The sequence below is a fragment of the Anas acuta genome, chromosome 16, assembly GCF_963932015.1.
Source record: "Anas acuta chromosome 16, bAnaAcu1.1, whole genome shotgun sequence".
Taxonomy (NCBI): Eukaryota; Metazoa; Chordata; class Aves; order Anseriformes; family Anatidae; genus Anas; species Anas acuta.
Window position 1 is genome coordinate 15174437 of NC_088994.1, and position 20595 is coordinate 15195031.

At 58.4% G+C, this 20595-nt stretch overlaps 1 protein-coding gene across 1 annotated transcript; it reads left to right on the top strand.

Moving 5' to 3' along the window:
- The first annotated feature begins 7464 nt into the window (after window positions 1-7464).
- On the top strand, window positions 7465-12269 carry SOX18 (SRY-box transcription factor 18). The gene is made up of 2 exons (XM_068700482.1): window positions 7465-8128; window positions 10219-12269. The coding sequence occupies exons 1-2, from the start codon at window positions 7720-7722 to the stop codon at window positions 11067-11069; spliced, it is 1260 nt and encodes a 419-aa protein (XP_068556583.1). The 5' UTR covers window positions 7465-7719; the 3' UTR covers window positions 11070-12269.
- Window positions 12270-20595: the final 8326 nt, after the last annotated feature.

A 20595-nucleotide genomic window follows, 5' to 3' on the forward strand; every position in this document is an offset into this window, starting at 1 on the left:
GGAACGGGCTCCTGACCCCATGGGCAGCCCCCTGCCCTGGGGACGGGGTGCCATGGGGTGGAGGCACCCGGGAGACACAGGGCTTGAATTTCACCCCGCTTTGGATCCCCAACCAAGCCTACTTTTATTTTGTGCCCTTCTTCACGGTGGTGCAAAGGCAACAGGTTATGGGATGCGGAGCCCAGGACACAAAGCTCAGCCTCTGGCTGCTGTCTGTCACCGTGGGGGTCTCCCCCCGTGCCCCCTGTGTCCCCCCAGCCCCAGCCAGGCTTTTCCCTGGGTAATTTCTCCCGATCCAGGGGCTGACACGCTGCGGGGCTGCCTCCTGCCCTCATCCAAACCCGCTGCGGTCAGCATTTCGCTGCGGCTGCTGCCAGGGCTGCTCGGAGGGGTTTTCCTTGCAGCCTGACCCCCGCCCCCCCCGGCTCCATCCTCCTGGCTCCAGCCCACGTGGGATGGAAGCTTTCTCCTCCCTGAATAAAAATATAATCTGCTCAGCCCTGCTGTTGATCCCGACTGCATCCTCTCGTCCTGAGCTTTCATACAGCGTGCCTTTTATACCGGTAATAGCACCAGGCTCCTTCTCCCATCATTGTTGACTCGACAATGAAAACTGTTTGTATTATTGTGTCCCCGAAGCTTTGCCAATAGCACATGTGTCCTGAGCTGATAGCAACAGGCTTTGGCAAGGCTGAGGCTCCATCAGATAAGAGCCTTTACCCTTATTTCTCCAGCCCGAGCACGCCTCGAAGGCTGCCCTGGCTCCGATTGTTGCTGATCCGTCCCCGGTGCTCGCAGACAGGGGCGAGGTGGCCGGGCAGGGGGCGAGGATTTGGGGACGAGCAGGGCAGGGACACGGACACCGGGGTCGGGTGGCCTGGGAAAGGGCGTCGGGCAGGGCGACGGAGGAGCCCTGGAGGGAGATGCCAAGATAGAGCGACTTTTCCCAGGCAAGCAGAGGGCTCGATGCGTGGCCGTCCCCCGCCGTGCTGTCCTCGGGGACCTGCCCCACCTCCCCGAGCTGGCCGGGCTCCCGACACAGCAGGGTTTGAGCAGAGGAGAAGCGCTCGGACCCGGCGGCCCTCGGGCGCGCTGCCGGCTGGCGCGGGAACAAAGCCGTGCGCTTCCCCGCGCCTCACTCCATGGGGAGCCCCGCTTCATCCAGCCACCATCACCCGTACGGCCTTCATCCTGCTGCTCCCCAGGGGCTGCACCCTCCTCATCCTCCCACCCCGCAGCCCTGCGCCCAAAACCCCGTGGCTGAGGCAGCTCGCGGCATCGCCGAGCCCCAGCTCCGCCACCGCGGCCACCCCCGTTGGTGTTTTCCCCGAGCTGCAGCATGAGGCTGTGAAATCAGAGAGGGGAGAAAAAGCTTTGAAATCTCATTTTTAAGACATTTTACGGGGTGTAAAAGAGGTTCTTGGGGTTTTGAGCTGCCATCGTGGTGCGTTTGTGCTCTGATTTCCCTTCCCTTTGTGTCCCTGGTGCAGCACCAAAAAGGAAAAATTGCTCCTCTGCTCCGAGTGTGCAGGGAGAGAAAGCTCCCAGGCCCTTTTTTTTAAAAAATATATAAAATTTATTATTATTATTTATCTCCCTGCACGCTCTGAGCAGAGAGGCAGCCACGATGCCGTGGTGGGCGAGGAGGTGGCTCCGAGCACCGGGTGGGCTTGCTGCAAAGCTGCTGCCAAGCGCTAGAAATTCCCCAGCCGGGCTGGTGCGGTGCTCCCAACCCGGGCGCACGCTTCCCCGGTGATCAAATCGGGCAGGGGATGGAAAATGCGAGCGGAAAGTGCTCGGTCCAGGGGCTGCAGACGGAGCGGGGAGAGGGGAGAGGAGCGCGGCGCAGCCAGCAGCCATCTGCGCCGGGCGGTGAGGTAATGCCTGCGCTAAGTTAAACCATGTCGGGAGCCCTGCACAGCGGCAAAACCTTTCCCAGATGCAGGCTCTGCAGGCTCGTGGGGACGAGGCTGTCGGCTGGGGGGGCTCGGTGGGTGCCCCAGGAGCTGGTCCCGGTGGAGCTGTGGGGTCAGGGTGCGCCCTGCTCCCCCCCCGGGTGCTCACCTGCTGCCTGGTTTTAGGGAGCGGAGGGGCAGTGGTGGGCTAAGGAGCTCCCGAGGGCGAAGAGCTGAAGGTGTGATCGCTGTTTTCTTGCTTAATTCCCCTCCTGTCCCCTGATTGAAGGTGGCACCCTGAGCCGTGGGGTGGCACAACCCCATTTCTCCGTGATGCTTTCACTCGAATGATGCTCGAGGAGCAGGGGATGAGCAAACACCCGGAGAGGAGAGCAGGGACCCACAGAGCAGAGCCCCAGAGGGTTTCTGCTACAGCGTGGCTGCACTTCTGGCCCAGACCCACCCCCCCTCCCCAAAAAAGCAGGCTCACAAGTCCTCCTCATCACAATTTTCCCCTCGTTTCCTTTCCTCCAGCACCCAAGAAGGGGCCAGCCAGCCCGGAGCAGTGCGTCCAGGCTCTCGGAGAGCGGGATCCAGGTTCTTGGCTGCGCCTCCTGCCGAGCTGCCCGCGCGCTGTGCTTTCTGCCAGCTCGGGTGATGGGAGCAGAGAAAAACCCCCACGTGCCCGGGTTTCGCAGAGCCCAACTGTCGGCCAGCTGCTTGTTCCTGGGAGGAGGACGCGGTGCCACAGGCAGAGCGAGCGTTTTGCTGGCTATAATCAAGAAAAGAAATTGCGCCGATCGGAGCAGCTGAATGGCAGCCAAATCTGCTTCTCGGCGGCTTTTCCACACTCTGCGTTCATGTATTTGGCATGAGCAGCTCCGCATTGAGGTAATTCATTAATGCTGAACCAAAAATGTGTTTATGGGAGTCTTGGAATAGTTGGTAGAAGTGTAAGACTTTCCTTCCTAAAAGCCCGCTCGCTCTCCGGGATGGGAACCCGGCACCGAGGCCGCCGGCACGGTCGGCTGCCGGGGAAGCCCACGTGTGCCCAGCACCCTGAACACGCGGGGGGGGGGGATTTTTTGCAGCGTTTTCCCTCGTTTTGGAGCATGGGAGCTGCATTTTGATGTCCTGGGGAGCGGGTCTGGGCTCACAGATGTGGCCGTGGCTCGGCGCGATGGGAAAGAGCCCCTCCAGGAGGTGGTCCCCGGGATGCCCCCAGCCACCCCCCACGTGCACCTGCTGCATCCTTTGCTGCCCCCAGGAGCGGGGCTACCCTGCTAGGGGTGCCCTGATGGGGTCTCCTCTGCTTTTCTGCCCCAAAAGCACCACCTCCCACCCCACACACCCTCTGGTGCACACTACACGGGCACATCCTCGGCTGTGCGCACCCAGAGGCGCACACAGGACCCGGTGGCTCTCTCATCCCCTCGGGGACATCCCTACGAGGGAACAAGGGCTGAGCAAGAAGGGGCTGAGACCAGGAGCCAGGGATGCAGGACCAAGGGGCTCCAACCGGGACTGCGCCCGTGCAGAGCGACAGCTTTTTTGGGTTAGCCGCGGGTTTCGCTCCCCAGACAATGGGCACTGCTGTTGTCGTTCTGGTCGTGATCCTGCGTAAACAAGGCTGACCTCTGTTTATTGAAACGAGCTGAAGGAGAAAGACGACTTTCTCTGCTTCCTCGGATGCGGGGCACAGATGCTGGCTCGGCCGGCACAGCCCGTGCTCGCCCCCAGCTCCGTCCCCTTGTGCCAGCTTGGCCAGGATATGGGATCCTGCTTGATGGGGGGCTGGCGGCTCCCCCACAAAGCCTGGACCCCTGTTAGGGCTGTGGCAGTGGGGACAGACTGCCCTGGGAGCAGAAACAAGTCCCAGCCCAGCTGAGCCTATTCCAATTTTCCAGCTTAACTCCATCGTTGGTGCCTCGGGCAAGTGGGAAAGCTCCTGCCAAGGGGTTGGGGACTTGTACATGTGGGTGGCAGCAGGGACAATGCAGGGTACCCAGTCCCGGGGCAGAAAGCCCCTGTGGCCCAGGGCGCATCTCCCCAGCATCATCCGTGCTGGTCTCTGGTCAGATTGACCTGGAAGAGAAGAAAAGGAGCAAATGAGCCAAAAGCAGCAGCTTTCCCCACGGGGAGACCTTCCTGGGCTCATCCTTCCCCATCCATCTCCCCTTTAGGGGCAGAAAAGGGTCCAGCCCTTTGCCTTGGGGACTTCTCCGGGGTTTCTCGGGGCACGGACACAGCGGGGTCAGGACGCACGATGGTGCCACGGGCTCCTGGGGCCAAGCAGCCGCAGGGAGCTTGGTGCTTGCAACCCCGATGCAGGGCTCAGCCGGGCTCTGCGTGACTCAGGGGAAACCTGGCCCTCGAGAAAGGGAGTCTCCACCGAAACCCAAAGCGTTTCCCAGCAGCCGCCTCCAGCATCCTCCAGGGCTCTCACGCAGCCCCGGCCGCGCGTCCTTTGCCCCGCAGGAAGCGCCTTTGTTCCACGCCAGCTGCAGCAGCCACGGCCCCCGGGGAGCCCACGGGACCTGCAGGCACAGGGGGCAGCTCTGGGGGTCCCGGGGGTGGCACGGGGTGGCCCTGATCCCGTGGTGTCTCCGCACCCTTCGGGCATCTTCATCCCTGCCCGGTGGCACAGCTCCGTGCACAGCGCGCCTCGGATCCCACGGGGCACCAAGGTGTGGCCTGATGCTAATTAATAGCTATAATTGATCATCAATATCTTCCCGTGAAATATTCTGAGCCCTGTCCACAAAAAAAAATGAGAACAAAAATCGTTTTGCTGGGCACGGTTCAGTTCCTTGCTCTGGCTACACCCAGGGGAGGGGGGGAGCCCTGCCAGCACCCACCTGCCTCCTCCAGAACCTGGGTGCAAATTTTGGGGACAAATCCTTTGCATTTGCTTGCACAGCATCAATTTTCCGGGGTCCTGCATGCACCCCTAGCCACAAGCAGCAGAAATAACGCTGGGCTCATCCAGCAATGCTCGTTCCTACCTGCTCACACCCTCCCCAGAGCCCCCCCGAGCCCCCTGTGGACCCCATCTATTTTTAGGCGGGTGGGAGCTCGGGGCAGACCTGGCGAGGAGGAATAAGCAGCAGCAGGAGGCGCAGGCTGGGGGCGGGGAGGGAAAATGCTTTTGTGCCACGGGGGGAGCGGAGGCTGCCGGCCCCCGCCACGCTTCCTCTGCGAGGTGTGGGACGCTAGGAAGGGAAACGGGGGGCTGGGGTGGGGGCCGTGAGCCGCCAGCCCAATAAAAGTGGGAAAAAAAAAAGGGAAAAGGGATAAAAAAGCAACCCCCAGCCTGGGCGCCAGGCTGGGGTCTGGCTCGTCCGACGCCAGGGGTGGAGAGGAGGGCGCGGGGAGAGGTCACCCGGCTGGGTGCGCCGATCTTCTCGATCTTATCGCTGCCCCGGGGACATCCAACGCCTCCTCCCCGTGCTGCCGTGATGATTTGGAGCCGGGGTTGGAGGGGTGGCAGCGCCCTGTGCCCCCCAAAACTCCCCGTGGGGACGCTGGGCTGGGGACAGGCACTTTGCCCCCGCTCTGGGATTTCGCTCCAGGGCAGATGCTGGCTGTGGGCACCGGTTTGGAGCAGTGACCCTGACCCCATAACCAAGCCAGCGGGTGCCCTCACACCCTCATGGACATCCCCAAGCCCCTCTGTCCCCTTTTTGGGCTGGATCAGGTGTTTTTGGGTGTCCTGCCCACTGCTGTATCCCCCTTTGCAGCTCTCTGTCCCTTCCCGAGGACACGGGGGTGGCTTTGTCCTTCAGAGCAGCATAGGGTGGGACAGGGGGGGGTCTTCGCTTGCATCGTGAGCCCACTGCTTTCACCCACGGAGGTGCCCACGTTTTACAGCTGTGCTGGTGCCAGGCTCTGCGTCCTTCTCCCCCTGGGGGGGGCTCAACTTTGATTCTGGAGGCAGGGGACAGCCGAGCTGCTCCTGCTACCACCCACCAGCTCCCAAATGCCATCGGTGGCACCAGGTCCAGACCCAGCACCTCCTGGGGCAGAAACAAAAGGGCAAAAGCCCTTTTTGGGGGGAGTTTGGCAGTACCTGGCTGCTGCTCCAGCACGGTGCTGCTCCGGGAGCCTGCTGGCTGCGCTGCTGGAGCAGGACGGGGCAGAGCAGAGAGGAGGCTCCGTGCGGCCGCCCGGCTCTCCTGCGCACTGGTGCTGATCCGCTCTCGCAAAACATTAATAAAAGCCCTCCAGGAATGTGAAGGAAATCTAGCCTGAAACCTCTGTTCACTCCTGGCTAGCGACTGAAGAATAAGCGAGACGAGATTTTTTTTTTAATTTTTTTTTTTTTAATTTATTTTTTTTTAAAGGCCTTTGTTTTGTTTAGGGTTAAACGGCAGATTGGCTTTTCCAAATCACTTCCAGACGCACTGAAACCATGGCATGCAACACCCCGCTGCCGGCAGCCTGGCAGCTGGGCTCTTGCGCAAGCCGGTGCCCCACATCTCCCTCACCCCACGTTGCACATTTGGGGCTGGGGGCTCGGCCACATCCCCTCGGAGGGGGGCTCGGAGCCGGGTACCCATGGCCGTGGGCACCTTTCGCACCCAGCCTGGGAGTGCCGGGGAGCACGGAAAGATCCCCGTGCTCGCAAGCTGCTCCAGCAGAGCTCACAGCTCTGTGCCAAGGGCAGGAGGAAATTTCAGACCACCTAGCCTGGCTCTTGGCACATCTCTGACAAATATCCGTGGGCTGGCAGGGGGGGGGGAACAAGCAGCCGGGAGGCAGCGTGCCACGGGCACGGCGCGTGCGGCCGCAGCGTGGCCGTGCCAGCCCCAAGCAGAGCAGCTCGGGGCAGGTTTCGGGTGCTGTCATCCTGCCGGTGATGCCACCGTTCCTCAAAAGTGCCTAAGCCACCAGGGATGCGTTTCTTTGGATGTGAAGGGCGCTGAAAATCAAGGGGAAATTTCTCCAGCCATCCCCGAGAGCCCCACCGGGGTATTGCTGGGGGAAGAGGGCTCGCCCCTGCCTCCAGCCCAAGGCTGCTCCTGACCCCGAGCGGTGAAGGCTGGCCAAAACACACACACGAAAGGAGTCGTAAGAAAAATAAACGCCAAGCCCCAGGCATCCCCGTCCCCCTGCAAACACGCAGCAAATCTAAACACTTCCCCGGGGCTGCGGGAGGCTCTGGCAGACTTCAAGTAGCCAGGAAAGGGGCTTGAAAGAAAAAAAAAAAATAAAAAAGAAGGAAAAAAAAATTAAAAAGAAGGAAAAAAAAAAAAGAAAAGAAAGAAAAAGAAGGAAAAGGAGGGAGACAAAAAAAATGAATAGCCCTCCTCCTTGGGAGGAAGGGAACCGGGTAGCGGCGTCCACACCGGTCCCAACCCAGCCCTCCCCAGGCGGCTTCTTCCTGCCTGTGCCTGGGGACGCCCCCCTTCCTCTTCCTCCTCCTCCTCCTCCTCCCCCTCATCGCCTCCTCCTCCTCCTCCTCTTCTCCCTCTCCCTCTCCTCCTCCTCCTCCTCCTCCTCCTCCTCCCCTTCGCCCCGCTGATTGGTCCAGCCCGGCTATATTTTGCCCCTTCCAGCCCAGCATCATCCCAAAAGTTTTTTTGGGGGGGAAAGGGGGAAAAAAAAAAAAAAAAAAGAAAGAACAAGAAACAAAACAAAAAAAAAGGGCAAAAGAAAAGAAACCAAAACAAAACAAGGCGACCCCCAAATCCCCCCCTGAAGGCGAGGGAAGCGAGCGGCGGCGCTCCTTGCTCGGCGGCTGCTGGAGGCGGTGGGACGCAGCGGGACTCGATTCTCTCTCCGGCACCCGCTCGGGTCGGACACAAAGTGCTGTCCAGCTGGAATGAATATATCTGAGTCAAACTACTGCCGAGAGGAGATATCGCAACCCCGGGGCGACTGTTCATGGGTCACCGCCGCCGTGCCGGCCGCTGAGCCCGGGCTCGCCTTCGCGCGCCCCCCGGGAGCTGCATCACCCTCCAGCCGCACGCCCAGCCCCGAGCCAAATTTCACCTTTGGCCCCGGTGCTACGGCTCCCGGTGCGGCCCCCGGCGCGGCCCCCAGCCGTACGCCCAGTCCCGAACCGGGCTATGGATACAGCCCCCCGGCGGGTCGCACCGAAGGCAAGGCCGGCGAGGATTCCCGTATCCGCCGGCCCATGAACGCCTTCATGGTCTGGGCGAAGGATGAGCGCAAGCGGCTGGCGCAGCAGAACCCCGACCTGCACAACGCCGTGCTCAGCAAGATGCTGGGTGAGCGGGATGGGGCAGACGGGGAGAGGGGGAGATGGGGATGGGGTTGGTGGGGTGTGGGGTTGGGGGTGGGGGTTGCTGGTTTGGGGTAGCGGGATGCTGTGATATAAGGATGGGGGTGTGGGGTGCCAGGGAACGGGGCTGGGGATGTGGGACTCATAGATACGGGGTATGGGGTTGTAGGATTTGAGGGTGTTGGACTCGTAGATACAGGGATGGGGGTGTGGGATGCCAGGGAACGGGGCTGGGGATGTGGGTGGCAGAGGTACAGGGTATGGGGTTGTAGGATTTGAGGCTGTGGGACTCATAGATACAGGGCTGGGGGTGTGGGATGCCAGGGAACAGGGCTGGGGATGTGGGCTGCAGAGGTACAGGGTATGGGGATGTAGGATTTGAGGCTGTGGGACACACAGATACGGGGCTGGGGGTGTGGGATGCCAAGGTATGAGGCTGGGGATGTGGGCTGCAAAGGTGTTGGGGAATGGGGATGTAGGATGTGGTGCTGCGGGACTCACAGATAAAGGGCTGGGGGTGTGGGGTGCCAGGGTATGGGGCTGAGGATGTGGGCTGTGGAGGTACGGGGTATCAGAATGTAGGATTTGAGGCTGTGGGACACTCAGATACAGGTCTGGAGTTGTAGGATGCCGGGGTACGGGGCTGAGAATGTGGGCTGCAGAGGTACGGGGTATGGGGATGTAGGATGTGGGGCTGTGGGATGCACAGATATGGGGCTGGGCGTGTGGACTACATGGGTATGGGGCTGGGGATGAAGGGGTGCAGGGCTGGGGACACAGGCTCCAGGGGTGTGGGGCAGTGGGATGCACAGACACAGGGCTGGGGATGTAGGTTGCTGGGGTGTGGGGCTGAGGATGTGGGCTGCAAAGGTTTAGGGCTGCAGGATGCAGGGATACGGGGCTGGGAATGTGCATTATAAGAGTATGGGGCTGGGATGCACAGATACAGGGGTGTGGGGCAGTGGGATGCAAAGATACGGGGCTGGGGATGTAGTTTGGTGGGGTAAAGGGCTAAGAATGTGGGCTGCGAATGTATAGGGCTGCAGGATGCAGGGATACGGGGCTGGGGACGTGGGGTACACAGCTATGGGGCTGGGGACGTGAGCTGCAAGAGTGTGGGGCTGCAGGATACAGGGACACGGAGCTGACTGTGGATGGCAGGGGTACGGGGCAGCGGGATGCAGGAATAAGGGGTTGGGGATGCAGGCTGTAGGGTACGGGGTGTTGGGATGTAGGCTGCGAGAGAACGGGGCTGTGGAGCGCAGGCTGCGAGGAGACGAGGCAGTGGGATTAGGGGAAGGACAGGGGAGAGGCTGGAAGGGGACAGGACTGTGGGATGGTGACTGAGGATATAGGGCTGCAGGGACGGGGAGCTGCGGGATGTGGGCTGTGAGGTTTGTGGCAGGCAGCCCCTGAGGATATGGGACTGAAGGATGCAGGGATGTCGGGCTGTGGGACCAAGGGCTGCGGGGCGCAGCGCTAACAGTCTGTGGGATTTGGTGTTGTAGGATGCGGGACAACGAGGCTGCGGGATGTGGGAACACGCAGCTGGGGAGATGCAGGATACGGGAATACGGGGCTGCAGGATGCGGGGTACACGAGCATAGGATGCGGGATGTGGGAACACGGGAAGCAGGATATGGGTAGACGGAGCCGCAGGATGCGGGGCTGCGGGAAGCAGGATATGGCCAGCTGGGGCAGCAGGATGCGGGGACACGGGGCTGCGGGATGCAGGGACGGGGGTTTCGGGATACGGGGCTGCAGAGCATGGATTTGGGGACAGGATTTGGGGCTGCAGAGGTGCAGGGTTGCGGGGTGGGATGCAGGGAATCGGACACCCCAGGAGGCAAAATCTGGTCCCACATTTCCCCGGGGTTTTGCACCCCCGTTCCCCCCTGCACCAAAGCACCGGGCACGCGGGGACAACCCCGTTTTGGGGTCCCGCTCCCCGTCCCTAATTTGTGCCCGCACCAGGACCCAGCTCAGGCACGGAGGTGGTCGAGGGACCCCCAAACACCCCGTGTGCCCCCTCCTCGTGTGCCCCCTCTCACAGAGCTTCGTTTCCCCCCTTTCCAGGCCAGTCGTGGAAGGCGCTGAGCGCCAGCGACAAGCGTCCCTTCGTGGAAGAGGCCGAGCGGCTGCGAATCCAGCACCTCCAGGATCACCCCAACTACAAGTACCGCCCGAGGAGAAAGAAGCAAGCCAAGAAAATCAAGAGGATGGAACCCAATATCCTCCTCCATAACCTTTCCCAGCCTTGCAGTGACAACTTCAGCATGAGTCACCACGGCGGCAGCCAGCCGGGCCACCCCCAGCCTCCCCCACTTAACCACTTCAGAGAACTCCACTCCATGGGGTCGGATATTGAAAACTATGGCTTGCCAACTCCCGAGATGTCTCCCTTGGATGTCTTGGAACAAACCGAGCCGGCGTTTTTCCCTCCTCACATGCAGGATGACTGCAACATGATGCCCTTTCGCGGCTACCACCACCATCACCAGCTGGAGTTTCCCCAGGAGAAGTGCATGGGGCGGGACGTGGCCGTGCCCTATGCGCAGACCCCGGCGCACTTGGCCGACGCCATGAGGACTCCCCATCCCTCCAGCATATACTACAACCAGATGTGCTCGGGGACTCAGAACGGGCTTTCCGCCCACCTGGGCCAGCTCTCGCCCCCTCCCGAAGCCCACCACATGGAGAGCGTGGATCACTTGAACCAAAGCGAGCTGTGGACGGACGTTGACCGCAACGAGTTCGATCAATATTTGAACATGAGCAGGACTCGTCCCGACGCCTCGGGACTCCCTTACCACGTCTCCCTCTCCAAAGTGACTCCTAGAAGCATCTCCTGCGAGGAGAGCAGCTTGATATCCGCCCTGTCCGACGCCAGCAGCGCCGTTTATTACAGCCCCTGCATCACCGGTTAGGTTGGGTTTGCTTCGCCCCACCGTGCGCCCGCTCTCCATCCGAACCGAGAAGCCATCCTCCTTTAACCACGAGCTCCGTAATATTTAGAGTATCTCATTAAATGCATCGCTTTCTTTTTTTTTTCTCTCTTTTTTTTTTTTTTTTTTAAAGAAAAACGATCATGCTGAACTCACCGATATACCGTATGCCTATATAACACATATTCGCCTTTCCAAAGCAAGGTTAACGCACGCACTAAGCCTGCCCGCTGCTCTCCCCGCCCTCTCGGCGGGGCTCAGCTGCAGCTCCCGACCAGTTCGGGGGCGTTTTTAGGCGAACTACAGTGAATCCTGCCTGAAACAACTACTAAAAGGACAACCAGAGCCGCCTGCCCCACTATCTAACCCCATAGCAGGCGAACTCACGCAGGGGGGGGAGACTTTAGGAAGCCTTTGCAGGGGCCGTGGAAGACTCGGTGCCCAGTAGTGGTGGTCTTTAGGACAGTTTTTACTGTATTCTCAGCAATATATTTTAATTGGGCAACAAAACTATATTTTTACTAAGCATTTTTTTATATATAAAATGATATTTAATGTCTTCGTCGTTGTTTTTGTTTTTTTTTTTTTATTATTAGACTTTTAAAGAAATAAATCAAGGGATATCCACGAGATCTAAAGCATTTATGTAGCAAAGCTGGATTTAAAAAAAAAAAGAAAAAAAAAGAAAAAAAAATTAAGAAAAAAAAAAATTGGGGGGGGGGAAAGGAGATATTTTGTGAAAAGGGAATGACAATGTAAATATTGTGGAACAATCGACTGGAATTTTGTACAAAAGAAAAATACGACTGCAAACACTTTTATTGTCTAGGACTGTAAGGAGAGCAAACTGTTTGATACTGGTTAATTATTAAAACATCTTCGGCTAATTGCTCCCATCTTGTGCGCTTGTTGTGTGAACACATATTTTCCGCAAATCCATGTTGTCCCAACCATTTCCAGATTGCTGTATCCGTTGATGAATGTTCTGACAACCTGGCAGGCTGCGCGGATTCGGGGGCTGCCGCCAGCCGCCTCGGGCTTGGGCGCGGGGCCGCGGCACCGGCAGCGCCCTACAGGGGTCGGGGGGGTGCTCGCGGCCGACCCCGTGCCCACCGATGCGGGAGAAAGCAGCTGTTCTCAGATACACGGCATCTAATAAAACCTGCGATATCCTCCTCTCGAGCCATGCCTTCGTGTGGTTATTACCCCGAGCCGGCGGGGAGGTGGGGAGGTGGGGAGGCGTCGCCGCGCGCTCGCCACGTTTTCCTGCGAAACTGCCCCAAAACCGAGTCCCTTCTCTCCAAACTCTCAACGCAGTCGCTCACAGCATCCTCATAGGACCTCCCAAACCCTCCCAGCTGCCTTCCTGCCCAGGTAACCGAGGGTCCTCCCTTCTCCCGTCCCCACCAAGCACCCCCGTCCCATCCCGGCCCTGCTCGCCCCGTTGCGCACGGCTCTTGGTGCCGAAGGCAGCGTTTGCGACCCCCAGGTTGGAGGAGCAGAGCTGACAATCTGTTGCATAAAAACGCTGGTGGCATCCGTTCCTTGAACGATGAGTGATTTAAACCAGGCTGATATAGCCAAAAAAGGCTATTAAAAAAAAAAAAAAAATGAATAGAAGAAGAGTTTTTTTGTTGTTGTTGTTGGCAAAGAATTGCCTTTTAGGGGAAATGGATATTTAACAAATGACATTAATTTTCGAGCTTCTCCTAAATTAAATTCACATTAGTGTTAACAGGACTAAATCCTGACTCACTTTTTTTTATGTGAAGTGCTAATAAAACGAACCCGTTTGGGGGCTGGCGATGCGTTCCCATTAAACGGCAGAAACGAACCTCATTGTGTTGCCATATACAGTATGTAAAAAGGGGGAATACATGGAAAAATGACATCATTACCTACACGGGAGGGCTGGCGGCCGGCCGCGAGTGGTGTGTCCGACGTGTGCCAGAATCGGAGCTGAAACAAACAAACAAAACACGAAATGAGAAGCATCCTGTGCCGCCGCCGATGACTATGAAAGGAAGCAGCCTTCTATAGGCTCCGTCCCGCGCCGGTCCCAGCAGCAGCCCGAGAGGAAGGAGACGAGGGATAAAAAAGAAAAAAACCCTGACTTCTTTTCCAGGTACCTTCCCCGCGAGCATGCGATCATTTCCTGCGATTAAGGGAGCATCGCTCCAGACGCCCTGCGCCCCTCTGCCCGCAGCGCCCGGGGGGAAGGCGGCGGCGTGGCAGAGCGCAGAGGAAGCCTCGGGTGATTTTTTCTGCAGCAGAAATCCCCTGATTTCCCCGCCGCTGGCTCCTCGGGCCGTGCCAGGCTCCCAGCTCGCAGGGCTGGAAGCCCCTGGGGTGGTTTTCAGCTGCTGCTCTTTGCTCTGGAGACGCTGGGATCCGACGTGCCCTCGTTTTAGGGGTGCCCAGGGCTGGGTGTGCGCTGTTTTCCCAAAGCACCTGTGCTGTAAAATTGTTGAAAATGTGACCCTGTCGTGAGCTGGAGGGAGTGGGGTGTCCCCGCTCTGTGCCCAAGGATGCTCCACAAAGTCGGGGCAGGTACCAGCAGGCAGGAACCCACATTAAGGTGTTGTTTATCCCGTTATCCCCATCCCTCCCCAGCGTCACCCCACAAATACATCACTCAGGTACAAAGGCGGGGCTCCAGCACCAAAATCCCTGCCCTGCACACCCCCAGGTGGCACCCGGGGTTCCCTCCTTGCCGAATGCCCACGGCCAGCAGCGAGCAGAGCACCCTGCACCGGAGACACAACGCGGTGCCATCGCTGCTGCAGCGCTCTGAACGCACACAGTGGGGCAATTCGTGGTGGTGCTGGAGCAATTTGTGGTGCTGGAGCAATTCGTGGTGGTGCTGGGGTGATTTGTAGCAGCCAGAGCTGTCCCTGGATGGAGAGACAACCAGCCCAGGATACCTCGCTGGTGGCTCTGGCTCTGCATCCAGCCAAGCTCCCCGTGCCATGCTCCCACACCGCTCCACAGCTCCCAGCAAAACCTCCTCCTCCTCCTGCACAGCGCCCTGCCAACCCCCCGCCGCCCCGAGCCGTGTGTTTTTATTAATAATAAAGCCTAATTGCAAGCGAGCCCGTGAACAATGCTCCACTCCCCCCGGCCCGCTGGCCAGCCCTACGCCAGGTCGCGGCCAGCAGGGAAACGAGAAAGAAGGAAAATGAGCGAGGAAGAAAACAGGAGCCCAGGTTTGGGTCAGATAACAGGAGGCAGAAGGGCTGGTGCCAGACGATGGTTTCTGGCCAGACCCTGCGGTGATGCTGCTCACTGTTTTTTTGCAGCCTTTTTCACCTAACCCTGCCTTTTTGGGTGTAAAACACATCAAGAAGCATCCTCAGCGGCTGGACCGGGACCTGCCCTCCAGCCTGGTGCCTCTGTGGGCAGCCTGGTCCCAAACCACCGGCGTTTTTGGCAGCTCTGGGGAGGTTTCAGCCCCCCCGGCCCCATTTTTGGCACGAGGCAGGAGGGCTGCTTGGCACCCAGGCTGCTCCGGCCCCGTTAGCACAGGCGCTCGCTCCAGCCACTCGTTGCGTTAGGACCGATGGCAAAACCACCATCCTGCGCCGCTTGCTGGGGCCAGTGGCGCACATGGGGCGAGCGCTTTTATTTTTAACATCCTCTCCTTCCCTGCCCCCAGCCCCTTCTGGCCCAGCCGAGGCCAGGAAACAACAGGCGGGCGTTTTATTTCGCTGAGAGCCGGCCGAGGGGTGGTCAGGTGTTGCATGGAAATGGAAATGGACTTTTTGCTGGAATAGTTTGGGGATGATTTCACTGCTGTTATGGCTCAGGCTGGGGCTGTTACCACGCAGCCCCTTTCTGATTTTATGACTTAATCTCTCCAAAGCTCCGTGCCTGATGGCTTCGGACTGGGGAGGAGGAGCGAGAGGCTCTTAGCAGGTCGTTACCGCAGAGATGCAGGGGGAAGAATTTGACAGGTATATCTAAAAACTGACAGGCGCATCCTGCCGCCTTGCCTGGGGACGGCTGCGGGGTCGGGGAGGGGAGGCAGCCCCAGGACCTGCGTGGCTGTGGGCTGGTGGTGGCTGCTCCGTGTCCCCTGGGGCTCTGGGGCTGTGGCTCCCCCTGGACTCACTGCCTCCATGCACCAGGGTTGCTTCTGTGCAGGTCCCACGTGCCGTGACGTTTGTGCAAGTGCCACCAGCCCCGGGGCCGCGTGTGTACCGCGCTCTGCTCTCCCCGTGCCACCTGCCACGGTGCTGTGGTGTTGTCATGAGCGTGTGTGCATCCAAAAAAACGTGTGCAAGCATGTGTGTGCACCAACACGTGTGCATCTGCGTGTAGACACATTGCTGCGTGCGCTCATGTGTGCGCAAACGTGTGCGCATCCCCGTGTTTTGGTGTGCATGCAGCTGAGCGCGTGTGTGCGCAAAGCACGTCTCCATTTTATTCTTTCTTTTTTTTTAATCTATTTTTTCTATCTGCACGTGTGTGAATCTGCACGTGCATCCATGCGTGTGCCTCTGTGTGTGTGTCTGTGCGCACACCCGTGCGTGTGCACGCATCTGTAGCCATGTGCACCCCCGTGTGTGTGTGTGTGTGTGCGTGTGTGTTCTGCTGGAGGCTCGCTGGTCAGGTTTATAGCCCTTCTGTTTTTTTTTTATGGCATTATAGAGTGCTCGATGACATCACCCAAATATTAAAACAGCATGTGCCAGCCGGACCGTCCCGGCAACGCGCAGCTCCGGGCTCGGCGCTCCCCAGGCTGAAGCCAGCAGCGGCCCCGGGGCACCCGCGGGCGGCCGGAGCCGTCCTCGGTGGAGAGCACCAGGGGAGGGAACGGTGGCACGCGCCCGGGGACGCGCAGCCTGGATGAAGTCATCCCTGCTGGGACTCGGAGGGGGAGTTTGAGCCTCCCAGTCCATGCCGAGTCCCGCATCAGGGCCCCAAGCCCCTGCAGCAGGCAGGGGCACCCTTATTTTGGGTGCTCAGAGCCTCCTGTCGCTGCGTCGGAGGGAAGAGGATGCGGTGCCGCGGGTCCCTGTCCCACCCCGTGGCACAAGGCGGCTGGTCCGGAGGTTTTGACGCAGAAAAAGGTCCACCGAAAAAAATAATAATAATAATAATGAAATGAAGATTTATCAAAACCAAACCTGTTTGTGGGAAATGGCTCCAAAACATTTCCTGACTGCTCGAGAAAACGAGCGCTGGAAAAAGAAAAAAGAAAAAAAAAAAAGTTTCCAGTTTTTTTAGATTGGAGGCAAGTTACTCGGGACTGTAACTGCGGTACGCGCCGAAAAGGTTAACCACAGGGAAAAGGTTGAAGTGTGAAGAAAGGTTTAAAATGTTCCCAGCACAGCCTTTCCCGACCGAGCTGAAGAAAAGGTTGTCTCCGTTTCTCAGCTCCCCAACTTTCCCAAACTTTCTGCTTTGCAGCCCAGTTTGGGAAAGGAAATGTTTTAAAATCTCAACACTTCTTGCAGGACAGGAAAGCCACGGCTTCCTCCGCGGCCCCGATGAGTGGTGCTGAGCTGCAGCTCCTGCCCATCCCCAGCCCACCCGAACCCCCCCCCAGGAGCTCTCCCGGGCAATATTCCCTAAATTCTGCCCGCTTCGGTGGGTGTGGGCTCAGCTCCTGGGGCTGAGCTCAGCAGGGAGAGGAAGGCTCAGCAGAGGCTGAGGTTTGCTCGTGGATTTTTGAGCCTTCTTCCTGAAAAACAGCTAGAGCGAGGGTTTTTTTTTTCTCCCCATTGCTCTGCTGGCCGTGGTGGGCAGATGGGGGCAGCTGCCAGCAGAAAAACGGGTCCAAGGCGTCAAAAAACCTTCAGCCTTTGCAAAAGAAAAAGAAAAGAAGTCAGCAAGGAGTCCTTAAGCCTGTCCTTGAAAGGCTTTGCAGCCTGGCCAACACCTCCTAACCCAAGCTTAACCAGCCCTAACCAACCCAACGCAACCAGCACAACACAACTAATTTACCCCAACAAAATCAATCCACCTAACCCAACCCAAACTAACCTAACCTAAAATAACCTACAAAACCCAGCCTAACCAACCCAACCAACCTAACTCAACCCAACCCAACCCAACCTAACCTAACCTAACCTAACCTAACCTAATCCAACCTAACTTAACCTGCTTAACCCGTGCTAATCAACCCAACCAACCTAACTCAACCCAACCCAACCAACTCAACCTAGTCTACTGAGCCCAACCTAACCTAACCTAACTAACCTAACCTAACCTAATCAACTTAACCCAGCCTAACCAACCTAAATCGACCCAACCCAACCAACTTAACCTAGCCCACTGAACCCAACCTAACCTAACCTAACTAACCTAACTAACCTAACCTAACCTAGCCTAACCTAACCAACTTAACCCAGCCTAACCCACCTAACTCGACCCAACACAACCAACTCAACCTAGCCTACTGAGCCCAACCTAACCTAACCTAACCTAACCTAACCTAACCTAACCTAACTAACCTAACTAACCTAACCTAACCTAACCAACTTAACCCAGCCTAACCCACCTAACTCGACCCAACACAACCAACTCAACCTAGCCCACTGAACCTAACCTAACCTAAACTAACCTAACCTAAACTAACCTAACCTAACCTAACCTAACCTAACCTAATTAACTTAACCCAGCCTAATCAACCCAACCAACCTAACTCAACCCAACCCAACCCAACCAACTCAGCCTAGCCTACTGAGCCCAACCTAACCTAATCTAACCTAACTAACCTAACCTAACCAACTTAACCCAGCCTAACCAACCCAACCAACCTACCTCAACCCAATCAACTCAACCTACCCAACCCAACCCAACCCAACCCAACCCAACCCCATCTCCCACACTGACCACGTCCACCCATCTCCTTCCGCGCAGCCCTCCCGGGACCCGGCGAGGGTCTTGGTGGACACCTCTCCCTCCTCGTGCCCACCGGCCCCGGGGGGTGAGGTTGGTGGGGAGCTGAATCACGTCCCCCCCCCCCGCCGGGGCGGGAGCGTCACAGACTGTCTGAGGCTCGTCAGGAGAGTCAGGCCAGGCCGCGCGGGGCCGCTCTGGGAAGCCATCCAGCCATCCGCTGGAGAGAGAGGGAGTCTGCCTAAAAATGACTCTCCTGGCTCCTCTCCACGCTCCGACCGTCCCATATGGAACGAATGTACATTTTCCATCAATTGTTTGTATTTTTCATTTAAAGAAAGAAGGGGAGGGGGGGGGAGACAGAAAGAAAAGGGGCTCTACATATATGCGAAGCATCAGTGACAGCAGATAGGCCCCATCGCAGAGAGGGAGAAACACTGGCCGGCGTTCAAGAGACTCAAACGTATGGTATGAAACAATAAATTTTAAGTGTGTTTTGACATATTTGGTGGTCTCTGCCTCGCGCTTAATGAGCGTTGGTCCATGCTACAGGGGAGCCGAGCAGCTCGGGGTGGTTGGCAGGCCGTGAGGAAGGGCCGGCGGCCAGCTAGGCCGGAGGTGGACGTCGAGGTGGTCCCGGCGTGTGTGCCCTGAGGGGATGGGGCACGGGGACAGGGCACGGGGATGGGGACTGGGAACAGGGCACGGGGACGAGGCACGGGGATGGGGCACGGGGACTGCACCGGCTGAACTGGGGGAGGTGATGCTGTAGGAACCGACACACCTTGGTACCCACGGGGGATGAGCTCCATCCTAGCGATGCCAATTTTCCAAAAAACAGCATCGGGAGGTGGATCAGGGTTAAAATTGATGGACAGGATTGCTGCTCGGTGATGTATCTGGGCCGAGCAGCATGCACGGCACAGCGGGGCACGCTCCGGCCCTGCCCCACTGTGCTGCTTGGCTTTTTGGGGACCTGGCTGGTGTCTCAGCCCCAACCTCTCCGCACCGCTGCATCTCTGGGGCTGCAGCAGGAGCACGGGCTCCCACGTCGAGGTGGCTGCGAGGAGCCGGAGAGGAGCTGCAGAGGAGCGGGGAGCTCAGGGCTGCACGCAGCGCGTCCCCCGCGCCGCCCGGCCGCTGTGCCAGGGCTGCCCGGCTCCCCCCCCGGTGATGGGGTTTGATCAGAAAGATGGACATGAAAGTGGAGCTTGGCTCTGTTTTCTCTCTCATTCAGAACATTCAAAAACTATTAACTGTGGTGGGGGTAAAAAAGCAGCTGGTTTTAATATCGTGCTCTTCCAATTGTGTTTCTCTCTCTTTTTTTTTTTTTTTTTGCTTTTTTTTTTTTTTTTTTTTTGCTTTTCGCGAGCACTTTAAGTGACATGGTTACATGTATTTGATTAAAAAGCTGTAATTCAACGAGTGCGTTTTCTTGTACTGTACAAAACTGCTTAAAGACACAGGATTTATTTATGGTGGTCTCCTGGTTTTCTAGCTCTGCTGAAAGACAAGATGACAGGGAAATCAAGGAAGGGGGAGACGATAGCGGTAGACACGGAGAAGCGATCCCGTCTGCCTTTCCCAGTGCAGGGAACATGATCAAGTCCTTTCCTCCAGCACAGGAAAAATCCCATTAGCACCGATGTAGGACTCAGCCTGCTGCCACCGGGCTGGTCCTGGGGCCGTCTGCCCACCCTCGGGTGCCCCATGGGTGCGGGTCCGGAGGCGCCAGCCCCCTTTTTGGCATCCCTGAGCTTGGGTCTTGGCTCACAGCGGTGTTTTGGGGAGCGGCTACAATATCCTCGCTCGATCCACGGGGCTAAAAAGCCTGGAGAAGCAACGTGAGGGTGATGGATGAGGTGGGGACCCCGGGCTGGCAAAGCAGTGACAAAACCCGCTGCGACCCCGGGGGGGGACATGGAGAGGGACACCCAGGTTTTGGAGACGCGGGACCCGGCTCAGGCAGAGCTGTTTCCTCGCCATGCCAGCTCCGTGGGATGCTGCCAGCGCGCAGCAGAGCCCATCCCAAGCCAGCAGCTCCAATTCCTAAGGAGGAAAAGGCCTTTATGAGATCCCAGCAAGGAGCCGGGGCCGCTGAGAGCCCGCAATCGCCTCCTGTTAACCCTGGCATCTCCCGGCTCGGTGCCACGCTCGCCTGGATCCTGCTGGCTTTTCTGCTTCAGAAGAGACCTGCTGGTCCCCAAAAGGCAGCAGGGGCGCAGAGGAGGTGAGGGTAACACGGGGCTGCTCCCAGGGCAATCCCAGCTGTGGTCGGGGCTCACCCCAGTGAGGCTGTGGGGTCCCCTGGCTGTGCACCCCTCGAGTACCCCAATAACCTCATCTCCCACTCTGCCAGCCTCCATGGGCCGTGGCACAGCTGCACAAGGATTCTCTGCCCCGAGCTGGTCTCTGCTGGCTGCAGCTCTTTGCATTTCCCCGGGCTTGGTGGCTCGTGTGCGTGTGATGCCAGCCCCATTTCGGAAAGCGGCCCCACCCGGGATGGTTTCGCCTCTCGCACCCGGCTTCGCTCACGCACCACAAAACCTCCCCCGGTTCCTGCACCTCTCCTGGCCCTGCACCCGAGGGTGACAGCCCCAGGGACACGGGCACGACAATCCCCGCCATCCAAAGCCACCCGGGGGCACCCTGCCTGTCGCCC